Source organism: Callorhinus ursinus, unplaced genomic scaffold (assembly GCF_003265705.2).
Source record: "Callorhinus ursinus isolate GAN/ISIS: 27379988/994484 unplaced genomic scaffold, GSC_fseal_2.0 scaffold53, whole genome shotgun sequence".
In the NCBI taxonomy this organism is placed as follows: domain Eukaryota; kingdom Metazoa; phylum Chordata; class Mammalia; order Carnivora; family Otariidae; genus Callorhinus; species Callorhinus ursinus.
In genome coordinates, this window is record NW_027397115.1 from 263,008 (window position 1) to 281,221 (window position 18,214).

At 35.1% G+C, this 18,214-nt stretch overlaps 1 protein-coding gene across 3 annotated transcripts in view; it reads left to right on the forward strand.

Moving 5' to 3' along the window:
- Positions 1 to 18,214, forward strand: part of SYCP2 (synaptonemal complex protein 2) — a 91,882-nt gene that overhangs the window by 17,184 nt on the left and 56,484 nt on the right. For 2 of the 3 annotated variants that reach the window (XM_073883983.1, XM_073883984.1), the window contains exons 1-9: positions 3,317 to 4,175; positions 4,626 to 4,650; positions 6,747 to 6,832; positions 7,460 to 7,545; positions 7,818 to 7,852; positions 8,690 to 8,832; positions 8,915 to 8,967; positions 10,104 to 10,149; positions 10,673 to 10,768. In XM_073883983.1, the coding sequence (XP_073740084.1) occupies positions 4,071 to 4,175; positions 4,626 to 4,650; positions 6,747 to 6,832; positions 7,460 to 7,545; positions 7,818 to 7,852; positions 8,690 to 8,832; positions 8,915 to 8,967; positions 10,104 to 10,149; positions 10,673 to 10,768 (675 nt within the window). In that variant the 5' untranslated portion in view covers positions 3,317 to 4,070. Of the gene's footprint in view, positions 1 to 1,244; positions 1,307 to 2,235; positions 2,380 to 3,158; positions 3,288 to 3,316; positions 4,176 to 4,625; positions 4,651 to 6,746; positions 6,833 to 7,459; positions 7,546 to 7,817; positions 7,853 to 8,689; positions 8,833 to 8,914; positions 8,968 to 10,103; positions 10,150 to 10,672; positions 10,769 to 18,214 lie in introns of those variants that run through there. The other variant, XM_025853383.2, reaches the window with a different exon arrangement.

The window sequence follows — 18,214 nt, forward strand, 5'->3', positions numbered from 1 at the left end:
ATTCATTCTTCACCTTCCCTCCTATTCCTAACTCCTATCTGGGTACTTTTGAATTTTTGCCACTCAAAACAGTGCTGCAAAAACATCTTTAGACTTGGCTCCTTATGCACATGGAGCAAATGTTTCTCTGGGGATCGATTTTTTTTACCCCCAAGAGTTAATTTGAAAATACAAGAGATTTTTTTTTGCTCATGGCTTTTGTCTACCTGAAATGTATGCCCTCATTGGCACTTAAATTTCTCTATTAGCACATCTGCAAGAAAGTAGGCTGGGACTAACACCACTTGTTCAAATGAATACGTAGTCCTGTATTCATCTTGGGTTAATTAATTACCTCTCTATGTTGATTTCCTGGTGTTTCTATTATGAAGCTTTTCATAGTACAGATTATTTTTAAATTGTTCCAGTTATAATATCTAGAAAAGATGCTCTTTCTTTTCCTTTATAGAGCTAATTGCCAAATCACACTTGAAAATGGTAGATGCTTTTGTCAAGATGGTAGGTGATGTTGGGGCGCCTGGATGGCTCAGTCGGTTAAATGTTTGCCTTTGGCTCAGGGCCTGATTTCAAGGTCTTGGGATCAAACCCCACATTGGGCTCCCTGCTCAGTGGGGAGTCTGCTTGTCCCTCTCCCTTTGCCTCTCCTCCTGCTCTTTCTCTCTCATATAAATAAATAAAATCTTAAAAAAAGAAACATGGTAGGTGGTGCTAAAGCGTAACCCTGTTGATTCCTGTTTCTACTCTTTGAAGGGACAGTGTGCTTAGGTTTTCTTTTCCTCTTTTCATTGCATATTTCTCTATTCTCATATAGCCTAGTCTTTGGCCATACACTTGCATATTCTCTCCTTCTTAAATATTATGTTACTAGACTGAATTTCATTTACACATAATTCAAGATTATTTTTCTTCTTGTTCCCAAAGTTGGAACAAGTATAGCAGAAATTCCTAATGAGAGAGGTCCAGGTTTGTATTTTTTCACTAACTAGTTTTGTGGCCTTTGGCAAGACTTGCGACATTTTTTAAGTAGTCTATAAAAAGAGAAGGCTTGAATAAATGATCTTCAGGCTTTCCTCCAGAAACTTCCTTGCCCAGGTTCACATGTGTAATTTCATAAACAGTGAGGAACTTGAAATTATTTATTGCCTTTGGTATAAGCACCGATGCTTATTTATGCGTATTAAGATTTTGAACAATAAACAAACAATAGATTGTAAGATACTGAAAGCATATGTTTTGTTTTACAGGTGTTTGTTTTGCCTTGCTGTTTTAAAATTAAATCAAAATGCCCATAAGACCAGATCTCCAGGTATGTAGTCCTAGACCAAAAGGACGGAAGTATTTTGATTCCTAAAATCACTTTTGTTTGATAATAGGTGTTAAGTGCCATATTTTTAGGAAAAATGAAGCTTATTTGTTTTTATGAAATGGTCAAGAGTGGAATAATTTAAAATGTTACTCTTTCATTTTTTCAGTAGGTTTCTTTTCAAAATCTGTTATTTATGAGGTATGAAAGATGCTGATGATTTACATATGCCTTTTACATTGAAAAGAATTATGCAGTCATTCATGTATAATTTATGCCTGGATATTTTTATGTCAGGGCATTTTGGTAAGAAGTTTTAATATATCTATTTAACATGTATGCAATTAACCACCAAATCTGGTGATCAGATTATAGTATAAAAATTCCTTATTAGTGATGTTATACTTTAGTAGTAAGGATGGTGGGTTTTGTAAAGGTTATAAATGTATAATATAAATTATATATGTAAATCTTAAATTATATTGATATAGTTTCCAATCAGTGCTTTTGTCTCTCTTTATGCATTTTTTAAAACTATTTAAACCTCATTAAGAAATTGATATTCAGATGTGTTACGGTTTTATCCATGATGTTAAGTATTAGTTACTATTAAGTTTATTTTATTTCTTTCATTAATAGGTTTCTTTTTTGAACTCGACATAATGATGACTTTATAATAAAGGATATGAAGTGGAAAATTAGTAGAATATATATGTATTTTTAATGTAGAATCTTGCTATTATGAAAGAAGCTTGATCTCTCTCTGTTTCTCCAAATTTAATAGTGGACAGCTTTTTTTTTTTTAAATAAGTGAATTGATATAAGCTCTTTTGAGAATTTTCATGGGACAACAATTCTTGAATTACTGGATTGCTTACGGTGACTAATTTTGGTTTTGATTCAATCTCTGTGCCATTACTGTATTTCTCTAGCAGTTAGAAAAATGCATTGATGATGCTTTAAGGAAAAATGATTTCAAGCCTTTGAAAACACTTTTAGAAATTGAGATTTGTGAAGATGTGAAGATTAAATGCAGCAAGCAGTTTTTCCACAAGTTGGATGACCTTGTATGCAGGGTAAATACTCCTTTTTGTTGAATGATTGTTAAAATTATTGGATACCACTCTTTTTAGGAAGAAATACTCCTTTGGGAGAAATGAATAAAAAGGCTTTGGCAAACTTGCTTATAATTATATGAATAAGTGCTAATTTTTTAAAAAATCTGAAGAGTCCCAAATAACATATTAGACTACTCTTTTCTAAATACAATATACAGAAACTTATGTTTACATAGCATTACCATTACTAAGTGTGGCCTAAACTGAGGAAAAATAGTTTACCTGTTTGAAGTTTGAAAAACTTTTTAAAAAACCTCTCAGCATATTTATGTTATGGAGATGGTGCTTGGTGCTTTCAAAAATAAACAAAATTTATCCAAAATCCTGGACTCGATTTATTATATGTAAGGTATTTTTATGCAGGAGAAAATGTGATTATTGACCATCTCCCCCCGTATCTGAGATTTGTTATGACTCTAAAAGATTGAGTAAACATTTTTTATTTCCGTTAGTTAAATGTATGGAGCTGTTTAGAATGGAAGGTAACTGATTCATTGTACCATCATCTAAAGTTTCTTGAATTTACACAAATCTGCATTTTTATACTGGATTTGTCATTCACAGGCTGGTGGCTTTAGGCCTTGTTTCTCTAAAGCGCACTTCCATATTTTGCAATATGGAGATGGTGGTAGGAGCTAACTTTGAGGATTTGTAAGGATTACAATACTCCTAAGCACAGTGCCAGTTCCACACTATTTTGTATTTACAGATGTTTAAATGGATATTTTTTGTTTTAGGAGCTTAATAAAAAGGATATCCAAGCAGTTTCAACCATTTTGGTTTCTTTTGGAAGATGTGGCAGAAATATCACTATATTGGGGCAAGCTGGACTTACAAATATGATAAAACAAGGACTGATCCAAAAGATAAGTACAGAATATGTAATATTTATGTGAGGGGAAATAGTATTCAAGGTGTGTTTTCTAATAAAATAAATGTTCAAACTGTTGAAATATACATTTGGGGACTTTACATAAAGTTTTAGGTAAAATAAATAGTTTTGTAACCTGAGGTCTATGTTACAAAGATAAAGATCAAAAGGACACCCTACACACCAGGCTCCTTGATGATCATGTGAATTTAAGGTCACAAGACTTCCTGAGGCCTTTATTTTCTCATCTATTTACTGTCTAACTTTGTTTTGCTTTTTATATTGTTTATTATCTAATTCCCATGCTAGAATGTGGGATAATGATTTTTATTTGTTTTATTCATTTCTGTATACCTAGTGGTAAGAACAGTACCTAGGATGTAGTATATTCTCAAATATAAGAATTAATTAAAGTAAAATAACACCAAACCTTTTCAAATAGTAATAATGCCAAAAGAGTGTAATTTATGATAATTTATTTTCATCTATTAGTGAATGTACCTGAACTAGGAATTTGAAAGGGGAAATCAAGGTCTTCTGCCTAGAATTAGGATTAGTTCATCCATTCCCATCTAAAGAATGTTAAAATATAGTGAGTTACCAAAAAATGAAAACAGCAAAGATGTTTAAAAACACAATATTTCTTTTCATATAATACTGGAATTTTTATTTTTAATGTTTCTTCATTCCTAGGTTTACTGTTTATGCAAGATAAGTACATTCTTAAAATTATTAAAATTGAATTCAAAGTAACTAATGTATACATTTCTTTTTTTACATGGTTGCCTGGTTTGAAAAATCAAAGGAGATTATTCTCAGTCGAGGAAGTTCAAAAGATGAGGCAGTTATGAATATGATAGAAGACTTATTTGATCTTCTGATGGTAAAATCACATTGGTTAACCAATCTTACAAGCATGTGTTTATTTAAAATACAATTCGTGTTCTATATGTCCAGAGCCTAAAAGTCACTAAAAGATTGGTTAGTGGGCTTGATTGGATTAGTCTGTTCAGATTGTATAAAGCACTTATCCTGATTAGTAATTATTAATATTTATTTTAATTTATATGTATATATACATTATATATAATTTATTTATATATAATTTACTTTATATTTATATATAAATATTAATATTTATATTATAATTAATAATTATTAATAAAATTAATAAATAAAATTAAATAGTTAATAAATAAAAGTTAATTACATGGTGAATTCAAATGTGATCTGTTACTGTAATACTATTTTAATATTTACTACTGTATCAATACAACATAATGGTTTATAATACAAGATAATAAATACAAATTAAATATTCACTTTTTTTCAGGTCATACATGACATCAATGATGAAGGTATAAGAAATATTTTATTTCTTTTAAAACAATAATTTGCTATTAGGGTTTTAGTATGACTTTGCAATCCTCAGAGTATTATCCTAATATTAGGAAGCTAATTTAGGGATCAACAACCTTTTTCTGTAAAGGACCAGATAGTAAACATTTTAAGCTTTATATTAGGGCCAAGCAAAAGAGATCAAGGATATTATATAGGTACTTATATAACAAGAAAGAAAACAGATTTCCACAGATATCTTATTGATACAATTCAAGATACTACAATAATTGAATACAGTGTTTTTGTAATATAGGTCAACTAATGAGAAAGCACTCTTTTGAGGGGATGACATTTCATTTAATTAAGGCTCAGAGTTAGTTTGCTCTTAATCAGAATTGGTTGCAAATGTTCATTTTTTTATGCTTATCTGTAATGAGATTTTATGTAAATTGTATTAGAAAATGTCTTTTCATGCAGATAATGCCAAATACTGATATCAATTCATGAGCTTGATTTTTAATTGAGCATGTTCATCACTTGGAAAGCATTTATGGAATTATATTAGATTCTTAATATTGCCTTTTAGAATGTCATTGCATCGCAGATGAATCACTTACAACTGAAGGCTAGGTGGAAGCCCTCAGCTGAACATTTAAATGGATTTTGAAATATGGAAATTTCCTTTGTACTTCATCAGTGTCCAGAAATGCTGCTGAACCTGTAATTGGAGCTTAGAAAAACATACTCCTATAAATTTGGGTGGGAATGGAGATGTCACTCCTTGTTTTAATTTTTGACAGCCTGGGAAATGTATAAAACAGTTTGGCATTACTTGTGATTCAGATAACCTTACTTTCATTGAAATGACTTCAGGGAAGTATAAGTTTCTCATATAAGAATGATTTTTGCCTTGTAATTTTGGTTTGAATTGATTAAGAAACATCAACTCTGTAGCCCATGCTGATTACTGAAGCCATTCAGTGGTATCTGATACTGGTTAAGTACATGAGAATAGAATGAAATTCACTTTGATACCGCTGGTTCAGTCATTCAGATATTTCCGTAGAGTACCTGCTGATGAATAATAGAGCCATACAAAATGGGCAGTGGTGTGGATTTGGTTTGTGGGCCATAATTTGCCAACTCTTGATCTAATGAGACAGAATTTTTAATATGTAGAACACATAACAACTCATCCTCACTTGTGAATGGTCATTGTTTTATGCCAAGCAAGTACTCCAACAAATTATTTCTGTTGGTTGAAGAAGAATTACCTAGGATTGGTCATTGAGGCTGGTGAATTGTTTATAAATAAAGGAACAGTTTGCCTTCAAAGCCAAAAAGTTTTAAAAGCTCACTTGCTATTTTAATGCTACCTTTTCATTGATTGCTTTATAGTTGACATATAATCTAGCTTAAATTCTTAAGTTTTTAGGGAAGAAAACAATCCTAAAGCACCAGTGAATATGAAGTAATCCAAGTGTTTTTTTTAAGTAAATATATCTTTTTACCTAATTGAGTGATTTTGTTCTTTTTTTTACCTTCAGTGTAGTCACTTTGGAAAGTTGTGTATTTTTGGTTGTAGTATTGCCATTATTTAAAATTATTTTTTAAATTTGCATTATGAAATAGCATGTGGCAAATTCCTCTGAATCTATTTAGTATTGATAAAGCCTTGTCTTTTGAGAATAGGGTTAACTTTAGAAAAAAGGTCAAGATATTTAGATCTTTACGTCGAGGAGTGTTTATGGCCGTTATGGAACTTTCGATATATGACTAAATCAGTGAGGCCAGTTTTCATTAAGAACTTAACGATAGAACTTTCCGCTTTTGAACTATGTTTATTTCATCTGAAGAAGTCCTACCTTAGGGCTTAAAGGAGAAGCTGAATCTGAAGTTATGCCTTTGCCAGAGTTAAGATGAGTCACATCTGTTGAAAGGTATTTTTTCAAAGCCACGTAGCTAGTTAGTGGGAGAGGTAGGACCTGGGTTTCACGTTTCCTGCTGCTGCGCAGGACAGTCCGCGGGCCTCTCTGAACTAGTACACTCTTTCATTAACGCATACAAGATTGCCATTTAAAATGCACATTCATTAATGATTTAACACTTTCAGGTAAAAGGCAAGTGGTGGAAAGTTTCGTGCCTCGAATCTGTGTCCTGGTTATTGACGCAAGAGTGAATATTTGTATTCAGCAGGAGGTAAAGTTATTTGTTAGATTTTCTTTTAAACCTAAAAACAAGAGAGTGAAGCAAATTTAGTAGCAATTCATCAAAAGGAATAATTATATTTTCTTGGTACTAAATTAATTATGTAGTGTATTTCTGTTGTCTTAATTCATTGCCCGATGTGATAACTATGTTACCCAAATATTTATTGAAAATTCATAGCTGTTTGTGTTTATGTATGCATCTAGCTCGTATGAAAATAAATTATACCATCCAGATATTAGGAGTTCTCAGCTTTTAAATGCTAAAAATGACTTGTACTAGTATATGTATGTGTGTATGCTTATATAAACATAAGAATAAATATCAGGTAATAATTTTTGCTTGAGTTATTATAATAGAGTAATAAGCGTATGTCTTATTGCAAAGAGTGTAACTGGGATCATGTTATGTTTAATTCTTGATATCCTTTGTTTCATGTTTTTTTGTATTCACTATTTTATACTTCATATTTTTTCCTCCACCCTTTCCAATTCCCTGCATAAAATGCTGTGCTTAAGAAAAAAAATAGGCTTCTAAGTTTGTATACCTAGAATATTTCTCTAAATAATGTTTCACTGGATATATAAAGTTAATGCATTATCTTTTTTTCTTTTCTAGACTCTAAAAAAAATGAATGCTATGCTTGACAAAATGCCTCAAGAAGCCAGGAAAATACTCTTTAACCAAGAAATGTTAATTCTCATGTAATAATTTGTACTATATTGCTTTAATTAGTGGTTCTGGTTAAGAATTTAAAGAATATTTTATAAGGCTATAAGACAACCATGAGTTGCATTAATAATTAAAACTGATAAACTGTTGTAGATTTCTAATATAATTTATGGCTCTATTTTCTGCAAAAGTCTGTGATACTAGCCAATTGTAAATTTTAGTGAAGTTTTCTCCCCCCAAATATGTGGGGTTTTTTATTTAATTGGGACTAGTTTGGTATGTAATCTATTATTTTGATTTACAGGAGTAGTTTGGGAGAAAGGATTTTAGATGCTGGAGGTAAGTATGCTTCCTCAAAATGTTCATATTTGAAATTATTCCAAATTTATTAATAGAATATAATATCTCTTTAGTCAAAATAATATTAACATGATGTAGTGAGATTACGTGAGGAAATTATAAATTATGTACAATCAAGCAATTTTTAATTACTAATAGGTGATTAAATGATCTATATCTGTGAGACTAAAATAATAATTAAACATGACAGTAAGAGTCTTCACATATAAATTGTGCCTAATGGTAGATTTATGAATAATAACTTAATTTTCTAACATATTTGAACTATTTTCCCTAAGAAATTCCTCAAATGGTATTTCATGAATTTGGAGGTTTAATATTTGGGGGGCTTACAGATTTGTTTTTAAACAATGTGTTTATTAAAAGAACTCAATCTTTTCGAAGTTTCATATGAGAAAATTTTGGTGTAGTGATTTACATATAGAACAAACCACTGGTTAAAATACTTTGGAATAACTATAACCATCATATAAAGTAAAAGTTTCTGTGATTTATAGACTATCATGTGAGTTATTTTGCAATTCACAACTCTAATAATGGAATGGCCTAGTCTTTGAATATTTAGGAGTTTCTTTCAAATATCCTTTTAAAAAAAAAGTTTTACTCCTTTCTTCTATTAGTAAATTTGTTATTTGGGCTGTATTCATTTCTGAGCTGATGAGATCTTTCTAATCCATATGAACAAAATGGCAAAAGATGAGTGAATGACACTAATATTTTCTTCTTTCTCTTGCTTGTTCTAATTCCTTATAAACAATGACTTTTATAAACTTATTTTTCATAATTTCCAATAATACATTAACAATTTTTTTTAAGATTATGACTTACAAGTAGGTATCGTAGAAGCACTATGTAGAATGACTACAGAAAAACAAAGACAAGAACTGGCATGTCAGTGGTTTTCAATGGATTTTATTGCTAATGCATTTAAAGGAATTAAAGACTCTGAATTTGAAACAGTAAGTAGTATAAAAACAACAAAATAACAACAGGTTTTTTTTATTACTATGCTTTTTAAAAGTCTCTTTTTTTTAAAATTAGGATTGCAGAGTATTTCTCAACCTTGTAAATGGCATGCTTGGAGACAAGAGAAGGTAAACTTAATACAGTAGTCAACCATTTACTGATAAAGAACTAGCTCAAAAGGGAGAAGAACACAGTGTTGAACCTTTAAAATTTATTTTGTCTTTTGGGATGTAAAATACACAGGGATATTTAAAACAATATCTTATTGTAACACCATGTAATAACTTACTACAATGGTAGACTGAAATAATCTCCCACTGGTCTTATTTTACTTTGTACTTTTTAGCAGAATTTTGAGGAATAATAAAAATCTCATATAAACATTATTTGAGCTACCTCCTTCATCCACATACTGGAATAAAAATATATAGCAAACAAATTATCTTTTTTTTATAATTAATGCACTGTAATGCCAACCTCTTTCTGAGGTTATTTAATCTCAGGAATGGGCATGAATGAAAGATAATTATCACTTTTGATAGTAACAGAGCAGTATTTGCAGTTCATTGCCTGGCACCATATTATAGATGCTCAGGACATCTTTTTTGGATGAATGAGTTCACATTTACTTTACTTACTAAGGAAACAAAGACAGGGGAGGGTTGAGTGCAGGGACTCATGTTATTTGGATTTGAATCATAGGTTCCCCTCTTGCTATTCTAATGTTGGGCAAATTATTAAACTTAATTGCCTCAGTTTCCTTAGCTGTAAAGTAAGAATACTAATAATATCTACCTCATATGTTTGTTGTAGAAATTAAATGAGATGATTATATATTAAGTGCTTCTAATAAAAAGTATCTAACCAAGATATCGTTCGGCAAATTCAGTCATTTTTATTAGCTGTATTATTCATTCCTACTCTTCTTGTCCCATGTAAATCCTATGGGAGCTTCCATTATCTTAATAGTATAAGCTAAATTAGGAATTTCTACTCCTAGTCAATAACATAAAGAGTAAATTGGCATAGTCACTGTAGTCAGAATGGGAGCTTGAGTAGTATCCTCAAAATAATATACATTTTCTACAGAAACAAATTTCCATTAAATTCATAGTTTCGTTTAGAAGGAGATATGATTTTTATTTAAATCATTAGGACCACAGCCTGATTTCCTTTTGATCCTAGACATGATTTCTATGGCTAGTCAAGATTACAGTGTGCAGGCTTATTAATATTTTTTAATGCAAACTACTTTATATTTCAGGGTCTTTACATTTCCTTGCATATCAGCATTTCTTGATAAATATGAGGTAAGTTTTAACTTTAACATGTTTTAGTTATTGGATGAACTTTGATACATGGTCTAGTAAATTACAGGTTACAAGTTGACAGGAATGTTCAAAATAGTCATAACTTGATCACAAATATACCTGGTCTTGTATTCTGTGTATAAGAGCCATTTTATGAAGTGACATTTTTGTAGCCCGGGGTAACTGAAATATAAAGCCTGCACTTCAGATTTTCTTTTTTTTCCTTTAAGTCAAGCCCATTATTGATTTACCATTCATTAATATATTCAAACTGATATTTTCAACCTTTATTTGTACTTGGAATATTTGTGATTTCTTGGAGCTACCTAATTTCTGTGTAAGGTATTAAAGCAGCATTTCTTTTGATTGTTTCTAAATTGGTTTAAATGCTCTACTTGTCCTCTTTTCTTTAAAAAAACAAAAACTAAAACAAAAACTCAACCATGAGTATAACATAGTCATGCTGTTCTATTGTCACTTTTAAAATCATAGTATATAAAGTTTTTTATGTGTGTTTTATCAGTTGCAGTTACCTTCAGATGAAAAACTTGAGGAATTTTGGATAGATTTTAATCTTGGGAGCCAGACTCTATCATTCTACGTTGCTGGAGATAATGATGTAAGCTTTATTCTAGCTAACATTTTATGTTTGTATATGTGTACATATAAAATGTTTTAATTTAAGAATGCGGATTTTTGTATGTTTATTTTTCCAGCTATTTTAATAGAATTCAATATTAACCCTATAGTTTTGATTAGCATGGTAACCCATTCAGTTAATTACAAATGAAGGTTATTTCTGATGTTTTATTGCAACAGAAAAATTAATGCTAGATTTTATTTATTTTTTTAAAGAATTTTTTTTATCTATTTATTATTTGAGAGAGAGAGAATGAGAGCTAGAGAGCACAAGAGGGAAGAGGGTCAGAGGGAGAAGCAGACTCCCTGCTGAGCAGGGAGCCCGATGCGGGACTCGATCCCGGGACTCCAGGATCATGACCTGAGCCGAAGGCAGTCGCTTAACCAACTGAGCCACCCAGGCGCCCTAATGCTAGATTTTAATACTAGTTTTTTAACCTAAGATTTTTCAGAAATAAATTACATGTTAATGACATAACATTTAATATTCATATGAACATATGGACTGGAATCTAGAAAAGATACCAGTTATTCAAATGTGAAGGCACTCATTTAAAAATATTTTAACAAATACTGACGAGTGGTCTTAACCATTCATAAAATCTATTTAAAAATAGTGAGGTATTGATTCTTATGGTAGTATTTGGAAATGATTTAGTTCTTTATGTGCTATATAGTAACTATATTTAAACCTTCCAACCAGATGGTATGTTTTCTACTGACTTCTTTTTAACCTGAAGAGAATTCTTGAGCCATTGTTTCCAAATAGCTACCACTTAGTATTTAGTCCATGGGCATACTTCCAGTCTGGACTGTATAGTCACTTTGTAAAAATCCAACTAAGAGTTGATCTGCATTTACTAATATAATTGTAGTTGCTGATATTTTAATGAGGATCTAGTCTTTTTAGTCTGTCTCTTGTAAAATCCTGTGTTTTGTTCCAGGTAAACTATAGATAGACATTAAACAAATGCCCCCAAGGATTTCCACATACCATTATTTCTTTTTATTTAAGAGCACCTTCATAGAATGCTTAAATCAAAATTGAGTTCCAAATATTAGCAGTACTCCTCAGGGTTACTGATAGTTTTTAATGGTGTATTTATTCCAGCAGGGTTTGTAGGAATATTTTTTAACTGGGCTTTCTTTAGAAATGAACTTTAATTTTGGGAGAAGAGGATAGAATAGGGTCAGTGTAGTCCCTGCCTTCACTCAGTTTGGTCTAATGGATGATTCCAACAAGAAAATAAGCAATTATAGTATGATACATGGTAGGGATAGTATAAAATGCATTTAAAAATGTTAAGTGCCTGCCATATGCCAGAAACTAACCTAGAAATGCAGGGAGATTGCTCCAAAATATGTACTTAGAATCCTCTCTCCTGGATTTCTGTAGCAGTAGAACATTGTCCGTGTATTCTCTCTGAATTTCCTAAAAGCCATTCTCCATGGAGTGACGGCTTATAAAATCCTTCTTTTGTCTCATTGTGTATGAAGGTCTTTATGATCTGGCCCCTAGCTATTTCTCTAACATCTCAGACCATTCTCTAGGTTTACCATGTTCCAGCCACATTCATTTTTTTTTCTATGTCTTTAACAAAGATCATGCACATTTCAGATCTTTCTACTTGCTGGTTCTTCTGCCCAGAAACTTCCAGATCTTTGCATCTCAGTTTCTTCCCATTTCGATTTCACTATAAATATTGCTTCTTTATAGAGATATTCTCTGGTAACTCAATCTAATGTTTAAAGTTGCCTCCCAACCATATGATCCTTGCAATAGATGCAAAAAAAAAAAAAAAGATTTAACAAAATGCAGCATCCTTTCTTGATTAAAACTCTTCACAGTGAAGGTATAAAGGGAACATACCTCAATATCATAAAAGCCATTTACAAAAAGCCCACCGTGAATATCATTTTCAGTGGGGACAATCTGAGAGCTTTTCCCATAAGGTCAGGAACAGGACAGGGATGTCACTCTCACCACTGTTGTTCAACACAGTACTAGAAGTCCTTGCCTCAGTAATCAGACAACAAAAAGAAATAAAAGGCATCCAAATCGGCAAAGAAGAAGTCAAACTTTCACTCTTTGCAGATGACATGATACTCTATGTGGAAAACTCAAAAGACTCCACCCCAGAATTGCTAGAACTCATATAGGAATTCAGCAAAGTGGCAGGATATAAAATCAATGCACAGTTATCAATTGCATTTCTATACACTCAGAAGAAAGAGAAATTAAGGAATCAATCCCATTTACAATTGCACCCAAAATGGTAAGATACCTAGGAATAAACCTAAGCAAAGAGGTCAAGGACCTGTACTCTGAAAATTATAGAACACTCACTAAAGAAATTGAGGAAGACACAAAGAAATGGAAAAATATTCCATGCTCATGGGTTGGAAGAACAAATATTGTTAAAATGTCTTTGCTACCCAGAGCAGTTTATACATTCAGTGCAATCCCTATGAAAATACCATCAACACTTTTCACAGAGCTGGAACAAATAATCCTAAAATTTGTTTGGAACCAGAACAGACCCCAAATAGCCAAAGGAATGTTGAAAAAGAAATCCAAAGCTGGTGGCATCACAATTCCGGACTTCAAGCTCTATTACAAAGCTGTCATCATCAAGACAGTATGGTACTGGCACAAAAACAGACACATAGATCAGTGGAACAGAATAGAGAGCCCAGAAATGGACCCTCAACTCTATGGTCAACTAATCTTCAACAAAGCAGGAAACAATATCCAATGGAAAAAAGACAGTCTCTTCAGCAAATGGTATTGGGAGAATAACAGCCACTTGGAGAGGAATGAAACTGGACCATTTCCTTACACCACACACAAAAATAAACTCAAAATGGATGAAAGACCTAAATGTGAAACAGGAATCCATCAAAATCCTTGAGGAGAACACAGGCAGCAACCTCTTCGACCTTGGCCACAGCAATTTCTTGCTAGACAGGTCTCCAAAGGCAAGGGAAACAGGCAAAAATGAACTATTGGGGTTTCATCAAGATAAAAAGCTTTTGAGGAGGAGGAGCAAGATGGCAGAGGAGTAGGAAACCTAAATTTCATCTGGTCCCAGGAATTCAGCTAGATAGGGATCAAACCATTCTGAACACCTATGAACTCAACAGGAGACCGAAGAAAAAAATAACAGCAACTGTCTGAACAGAAAAGCGACCACTTTCTGGAAGGTAGGACGTGCGGAGAAGTGAATCCGAGGCGATATTCGGGAAGATAGACGGCGGGGGAGGGGGCCTCTGTCAGCCACTACTGGCACGTGCTAGGGCCGCGGAGCACAAAATTGGAACTTTTAGAAGTCGGCTCTGCTGAGGGACGTCGCTCCAGTGGCTAAGCAGGGGATGGAACCCTTGCTGGGACAGTGTGGTCTCAGGACCCTCGGGGTCACAGAAAGACCTGGGGTGCCTGAGTGCGGCAGAGCTCCCAGGTATTGGAGCAGGGAAGCCGGCTGCAGAGACGGAGCCGAGGAGTGGGCTCTCAGCTCGGGGTGGCCATAAACCAAGATCTGTGACACAGTCGGGCCACTGCTCCTCCAGCCTGGACCCAAAAAGTGGCAGATCCGCGGAGACTCTCCTTCCTCCCCCGGGAGGAGGGGCACAGGCGTGCAGGGATCTGCTGGGTTTGGAGACTCCACATGGGGTCAGGTGTCAGAGATAGAAATGCTCAGTCACAGCCCAGGTGAGCACGGAGTGCAGCCAGAGACCAGGGAGATGGGAGTGACTGACTGCTTTTATGTGGGGGCACACTGAGGAGCGGGACCCCGAGTTCTCGGCTCTTCCGGGGTGGAGATTGGGAGGCCACCATTTTCACTCTCGTCCTCCAAAGCTGTAAGGAAAGCTTGTAGGGAACAAAAGCTCCGGAGACCAAACACGAGCAGATTACTTAGCCCGAACCCAGCAAGGGGGGGCAATTCCGCCTCTGGCAAAGACATTTGGGAACCATGGCAACAGGCCCCTCCCCCAGAAGATCAGCAGAAACAGCCAGCCAAGAACCAAGTTTACTGATCAATTAGGCAGAACGCCAGCACTATGGGAATACAGCACATAGAATTCATGTCTTTTTTTCCCCAATTCTTTAGTCTTTCAAAGTTAATTTTTAAAATTTTTTTCTTTTTCTATTTTTTTAAGTTTTCTTTTTCCCTTTTCCAACCAACATCTTTATCAATCCCTTTTTTAAAAAATCTTTTTTATTTTTCATTTTTAGTGTCATATTCTATCCCTTCATTGTAGTTAACCTTATCTTTGGTATATATATATAGGTTGTTCTCTCTTTAAAATTTTGGGATACAGTTTCTTCTAACAGACCAAAATATACCGTAAATCTCTAGTGTATGGCTTTGTTCTAGTCTCCTGCCTGATCACATTCTCTCTCTCTTTTTTTTTTTTTAATTTCTCCTTCCTTTTTCCAACCAACTTTTTATCTTATCAATTCCTTTTATAAAATCTTTTATAATTTTCATCTCTACAGTCATATTCCATCCCTTCATCATATTTACCCTTATTTTTGTACATATATAAGTTTTTCATTCTTTAAAATTTTGGGAGGCAGTTTTTTCTAACAGACCAAAATATGCCCATAATCTAGTGTGTGGCACTGATCTATTAACCAGCCTGATTATATTTGATCATATTCTTTTTTTTTTCTTTTTCTTTTTCTTTTCTTCTTTTTTCTTACTTTCCCTTTCTTTTCCCCCGGTTTCAGGTCTCTTCTGATTTGTTTAGTGTATATTTTTCTGGGGTCGTTGTTACACTGTTAGCATTTTGTTCTCTCATTCATCTATTCTCCTCTGGACGAAATGACAAGATGGAAAAACTCACCTCAAAAAAAAGAACAAGAGGCAGAACCGACTGCCTGGGACATAATCAGTACAGACATTAGTAAGATGTCGGAAGTAGAGTTCAGAATGACGATTATAAAGATACTAGCTGGGCTTGAAAAAAGCATGGAAGATACTAGAGAAACCCTTTCTGGAGAAATAAAAGAACTAAAATCTAACCAAGTCCAAATCAAAAAGGCTATTGATGAGGTGTAAATAGAAATGAAGGCTCTAGGGGAAGGAAAGATGGTGGAGGAGTAGGGGACCCTATTTCAACTGGTCCCCAGAATTGAGCTGGATATTTACCAGACCACTCTGAGCACCCACGAAACCAGCCTGAGATGTAAGAAGACCTGGATCTCTACAAACAGAATATCGCAGGCGGTTGGTTTTGAGGTATGAAGCGGGGAGCCGTGATTCTGCGAGCAGATATCAGAGGATAAACGGCAACGGGAGGGAGCCTGTCTGTGGGGATCCTGCACCGCCGGTGAGCGACACCCTCGTGCACTGGGGACGGGTACAGACCGGTAGCGGCAGGGAAGGGACTTTAGGGCAGCCCCCAGGGTGGAAACCCTGGGGCGGCAGTCTCGCACCTGTGAACTGGGAGTGGCTGGCGGTTTTAGAAGCACAAAGGGCAGAGACGTGCCCTGACCTGGAGGCAGGACTGGGGGCGCTGCGGAGGGGCGCACAACCCAGGACGCTGCATTTTATAGCAGCACGGACAGAAACGGAGATGGTGTGGCCTGGAGAACTCACTGAAGAAAAGACTGCGGTCTCTCTGCTCTGAGGCAGAGGGTTGGAAACGGTCTCTTCTGCTCTGACTCGCGGAAGGGACATGGAAAGCCGCCAGGGAAAGATGCCAGAGAACAAAAGCCCCAAAAACTTATTCCCGCTGAGCCCATCCCCTGCCACAGGGGGTCAGGGCAACTCCGCCCAAACAGGGTTGCCTGAGTAACAGCACGGCAGGCCCCTCGCCCAGAAGACAGGCTGGAAAAACAAGAGGCCAGGAACCCTAAGGTCCCTAGAAAACAGGTGCATCTTGCTTGGGTTCTGGTCAATAATTTGGACTCTATACATCCCTCAAACACCCATCAACAGGATGACTAGGAGGAGGAACCCCCAAAATAGAAAAGACTCAGAGATCATGACTTATGCTGCAGATTTACAAATGGATACAGATATAACCAAGATGTCGGAGATGGAATTCAGGCTAGCAATTGTGAAGACAATGGCTAGAATGGAGACATCAATTAATGGCAACATAGAGTCCCTAAGGGCAGAAATGAAAGCTGAATTGGCAGAACTTAAAAATGCTGTCAATGAGATCCAATCCAATCTAGATAATCTAACAGCTTGGGTAACTGAGGCAGAAAAACGAATAAGCGACCTGGAAGACAATATAATAGATAAAAAGGGAAAAGAGGCCAGGGAAAAACAACTCAGAATCCATGAAAATAGAATCAGAGAAATAAGTGACACTATGAAGCATTCCAATGTCAGAATAATTGGAATCCCGGAGGGAGTGGAAAGAGAGTGAGGACTAGAAGATGTATTTGAGCAAATTGTAGCTGAGAACTTCCCTAATCTGGGGAATGAAACAAACATTCGCATCCTAGAGGCAGAGAGGACCCCTCCCACGATCAAGGAAAACAGGCCAACACCCTGGCATGTAATAGTAAAACTTGCAAATCTTAGAACCAAGGAAACCATCTTAAGGGCAGTTAGGGGAAAGAGATTCCTTATCTACAGAGGGAGGAACATCAGAATAACATCAGACCTATCCACAGAGACCTGGCAAGCCAGAAAGGCCTGGCAAGACATATTCAGGGTACTAAATGAGAAGAACATGTAGACACTACTTTATCCGGCAAGGCTGTCATATAGAATGGATGGAGAGATGCAGAGCTTCCACCAAATGGCAGAAACTGAAAGAATATGTGACCACTAAGCCGACCCTGCAAGAAATATTAAGGGGGGTTCTATAAAAGTGGAAAGACCCCAAGAGTCGTATACAACAGAAATTTACAGGGACAATCTATAAAAACAACGTCTTCACAGGCAACATGATGACAATTCATATCTTTCAAAAATCACTCTCAACGTAAATGGCCTAAATGCTCCCATAAAATGGCACAGGGTTGCAGATTGGATAAAAAGACAGGACCCATCCATATGCTGCCTACAAGAGACTCATTTTGAACCTAAAGATACATCCAGACTGAAAGTGAAGGGATGGAGATCCATCTTCCATGCCAGCAGACCTCAAAAGAAAGCTGGGGTAGCAATTCTTATATCAGACAAATTAGATTTTAAACTAAAGTCTGTAATTAGAGACACAGAAGGACACTATATCATTCTTTTTTTTTTAAGATTTTATTTATTTATTTGACAGAGAGACATAGCGAGAGAGGGAACACAAGCAGGGGGACTGGTAGAGGGAGAAGCAGGCTTCCTGCTGAGCAGGGAGCCCGACATGGGGCTCAATCCCAGGACCCTGGGATCATGACCTGAGCTAAAGGCAGACACTTAACAACTGAGCCACCCAAGCTCCCCGACACTATATCATTCTTAAAGGGTCT